Source organism: Phalaenopsis equestris, unplaced genomic scaffold, assembly GCF_001263595.1.
Source record: "Phalaenopsis equestris unplaced genomic scaffold, ASM126359v1 Scaffold000123, whole genome shotgun sequence".
In the NCBI taxonomy this organism is placed as follows: Eukaryota; Viridiplantae; Streptophyta; class Magnoliopsida; order Asparagales; family Orchidaceae; genus Phalaenopsis; species Phalaenopsis equestris.
In genome coordinates, this window is record NW_018164565.1 from 2,881,083 (window position 1) to 2,885,527 (window position 4,445).

Below are 4,445 nucleotides of genomic sequence, written 5' to 3' on the forward strand. Positions count from 1 at the left end.
GTGAACATAAATAGCACGATAACACTAGTTTAAATTTACTCAAATAAAGATCGTATGGATGAAAATCAAGCAGCTTGATAATATCACTCCTTAATATGCTTGATGATGTCTCGATTATTATCATAAGAAATGAACATGAATCAAACTTAAACACTATTTTGAATCTGAGCATGTTATCATTTTTTATCAAACTCATGAATGAAAATTATATCATGGCTATATAGTAGTTTCCGTGAGAAAGAGAGAGATTAATATCATTCCATTTAATCTGAAAACGTTAGCTAGAAAACCTGCGAAAATTTTTGCAGTATCTTCAAGAGAGAACATATTGTTGTGTCTGTAGACAAATGGGTTAGAAATAGTGATAATAAAAAATTTACTCTCAAATAAGACGAAGAGATCATAAATTAAGTGATCTTTTGCCAAATTTTTGCAGTCAGTGATACGTATATCAACGCGAATATCAAAGCATATAAAAGGTATGATGAAACACATATTTTCCACAAATCTCATTAGATAAAGTAACATATTTAGCATGAGCAACAAAGAAGACCATGACAGAAAAAATGGACAAAGATTGTCCATTGAATTATTCTCAATATAGAGCATATGCTAGCCATGTACCCTTAAAGGACCCGAAAAATGCAACTTGAGAGAAAAAAAATATAGTCACCATCATAAAGCCCGAGCTATGTTCTTGAACTCATTCAAACAAGTCCGTAAAATCTTTTCTCGCTTTTGAAGAGATAGCCGTTCGCTTTGAAGGACATCAATTGCACTAGGTGCTACAAACATGTCCATAAATTTCTCATCTGTCACAGCAAAGAGTTCCAAACCAAGTGCCACTATCAATCGTTCCCGGCTACAGATCAAATGAACATCAAAATACAGATTTATTAGATATTTACTAAGTTGATAATTCACAGTACTACTATATTAAGTCATATGAAACTAATCCTTCTATCAGTTTTAGAAACATACCATGGAGTCAAGAAACCAGAATTTAAGGCTGATGAAACACTTCTTTCAATCAGAACCTCACGAATTCGTGCAAAGTGCTGAGCTGCCAAAGAGCAAATATCAATATAAGATGACCCAGATTTAGCTATATCAACAAACAGAAGGCCAGAATTCTGGTTTCTGATGGCATCTGAATTCCTTCCAGTGTTTACAGTTCTAGCTTGGCGTTTTCTTCCACCCACATCCAAACAGTTCCCATTCTCCTTCTTCCTAACCCCTAAAACAGCTGCATCGATAGGCAGATCTGGCGAAGGTGTCTCAGGAATTGTCATCTGACTCTCTTTCAGTGCCTCCATGGACTCCATTTTTTTCCCAGGTGTTTTGTTCTGTAGATTTTTAGGTGGCACATTTTCCTGATCCATCTCTTCTTGTACCCCTCCGGGGTCTGACAGATCAAGGAAGTATGAGATGCTTTGAAGCTGGTTGGATGTAGAATATGGGCTTGAACCAGAGCGAATCCCACCCATGAAGTCAGGTTCATAGCAGACTTGAGAGTATGGGCTAGTTACAGAATCAAGGTGGTGTCGCACTAGTTGCTTGCAATGCTTAGAGAGATCATTAACAAAGCTATGGTATGAGCGCCTTAGAGCAGCATGAAATCCAATGTATCCATCCATATCCCCATTTTTTTTCCAATCTATATGACAATACAATTACAAAGTTAAAATGATGACATGAAAATGATGCAAAATCTTAAGAAAACTACAAATTTAATATGCTTACAGTCAGAGTCATGATTGCGGTTTCGTTCTGCTGCCAACTCAAAGAGACACCTCAAAACGAAAGCAAGACGTTCACAAGCTGTATCAAGAATAGGAGCGAACCATGCTCGTGCAGCCGCGCGGGCTATCTCGGCCGCCGCCTCCACTACTCCACCGCCACCGCCTCTGCCAGCATGTGCAAGCAAAATATTTGCAACCTGGCTCATAGTTATTGAGGCTGAATCAAACTTCTAGTAACATACAAGAGCAAAGATGAATTCACAAATAGATAATAGCCTATACACTACCTTCTCCCTCGAAACCGGCGGGCATTCAATGGAGTATGTAGCACACCGAAACTCATGCATTACTCTCTCAAACGCCGCACCGCCGTATAATCTAAGATTACAATTTGGAGGCTTCACAGCCGTATTGACACCAGGCCAACTCCCAAAACCACTCTCTTGCTGCTCTTCAACACTTGATTTCCCCCATTGCTCAGGAGCAGGATCTGCTGCACCATCTATCAATGCACCCTTCAAAAAAATTTAACATTTTTTCAACAAAATTTAATTTTTTTTTTCAACAAGAGGTGGAAATAGAGGCAAAACAAGAAGGGGGAATTACAAAGCCTTCATACCACATGTGTGCAGATAGAAGCTGTGTGAAGCATTGCAGACTTCCGAAGGTGGGAGATATCAGAAGTGGCCTGTAACTTGTACTCTATTCTACCTAACTCAGAAGAGACTTCACTGCAACGCTGCTCTAGTAATGCTAGTGTTGCTGGAGCAGCTTCTTTGTACCTCTTCTGGAGTTCGCATTCCAAAAATTTTCTGAGAGAACCAAAACCAATAAACGGTTCAAATTTCTCTTCGTTAAATCCTCCTTTTACATTCTGGCGTAGATGATGAAGGATGTCTATGTCCACCTGAGAAATTTGCCTGCGAAACTCCTCGTTAGTAACCGTTCCCCTATCTTTAGGAAGCGCCACAAAAAAAGGGTGAATGTTGTCTCCAAGATAGCCACTTGCGCTCAGGTAGCGATCAACTTCCCAGCTCTCATTGAACTCCTGCACGCATTTTCATCACCTTTATTAAGGCTCAGATATCAGCTTAAAAAACAAGGATTGCTCAAAGATAGAGTCATTTTTGGCTTGGATCAAGTGCAAACCAAGTCAAACAAGCCAATTTACGGGCGAAATTTTGAGTAGGGACTGAATAGAATCGAGCAATGGAGATCGGCTAAGTTACAAATATTAGGCATATACCTGTACATATGAATACTTGAACACATATTTCTGTTTCTATTTTGATTTGAATGAACACTTATATGTACTTATGTAAGTTAAACCAAGAGGTTGTTTGGGGCAGTTGCAACTGATTGAAGAAGTAGCTGTGAAGTTGTTGTAGAAGTTGTTCAAGAGGCTGCGAAGACTATTACAAATATTTTTTTTTTCAAAAAATTAAATTACAATTTTTTGGTAGGCACCGAATTTATCCATAATAGACACATTTTTCCCACCACAGTTTCTTGAAAAAGCAGCCAAAAAATTGTTTCCCCAAACGCCCAAACGGTGCGGTCAAGACCAAAGATAGATTTACTAAATCCAAGAAAAATTATCTTTTTTTTTTCTATCTGGCAAAAATCCAACTTAAAATATTACAAAACAGACTCTAAGAATTTGTATCGAGAGATTGGAAACTAATCCATATCAAATTGATGTTAATAAGCCATGTCTGGTTCAAAACGAGCCAAACATTAACAAAAATTAGCTCAGCTTGAGATTGGAGAAAATAACTTCAATGTGATGCTAAGCTAGAGTCGAATTGAGTTACCGGACCTAAGCCTAAGCATGCAACATTTGAAAATAAAGAAATTTGAAAAAGATCATGAATTATATACCTTCAGGCGGTTGTCAAACTTGGATACAACAATTATGGTTCTTTTGAAAGTGGGGTCAATTTCCCTAATAGAATCTAACCACAGAGAAGAGCACCATTCAACACTGCTCTGTTGAAGGAACAGGAGAAGGCGGTGTGGTGGACTGGCCAAAGCTTTCACCATTGATAAAATCTCATCAGGTGTATTTTCTGGCTCACCCTTCTTCGCCTGCAAAAAGAAAGTTTAATGCAAATAATAAAAAAAAAAAACATAGAATGCATCTTCCCTTTCATGGATTTAGTTAAAAGAATCACCTTTAGAACAAAACCAGGAGTGTCGATAATGGTGAGATTGGGGCAGTGAGCATACTCAGCTCTCATGACAATTGGCTTCGAAGAAACTGCAGCATTCATCTTCCTCAGGTGTGCCTCAGTGCGTGATCGGATTAGATCCGCAATAGCCGTACCTGAAACCACTGAACCTCCGTACTCCTCCGAATCCTCGTCCTTAAAGAACCCAGTGAATTCAAGTTCAGTAACTCAACAAAACCCACAATCCATGAAAAAATTTCAGAAAAAAGAATCAAACCCTAAAAATGGGCCGCATTCCAAGAACTTAACAGGAATTGCAACCCTAGATCTAATAAACATTGAAAAACCTAATAAACTTAAAGAAAGAAACCTGGAAGCGACATCGGGGCTCGAGGGACGACGGATCGTGGACCATCTGGAGGACGAGAGGGCGACGCGTGCCCATCTCGACCTCGCGGACATTGAAGCGGAAGCCGAGCAGGGCTTCGAGGAGCGAACTCTTTCCATCGGATTGGCCGCCGATAGAAAAAAA

General features: G+C 39.2%; 1 protein-coding gene across 1 annotated transcript; it reads right to left on the reverse strand.

Annotated features, from left to right (window-relative positions):
* Positions 1–470: 470 nt before the first annotated feature.
* Positions 471–4,438, reverse strand: LOC110021178 (dynamin-related protein 5A; the record flags this gene model as incomplete). Its single annotated transcript, XM_020719574.1, is given in 8 exon segments — positions 471–862; positions 982–1,657; positions 1,744–1,939; positions 2,030–2,257; positions 2,362–2,790; positions 3,624–3,830; positions 3,917–4,108; positions 4,284–4,438. Coding segments are annotated over 8 exon segments (2,270 nt in total), but the record flags the coding sequence as incomplete, so codon positions are not given.
* Between the last annotated feature and the right edge of the window lie 7 nt (positions 4,439–4,445).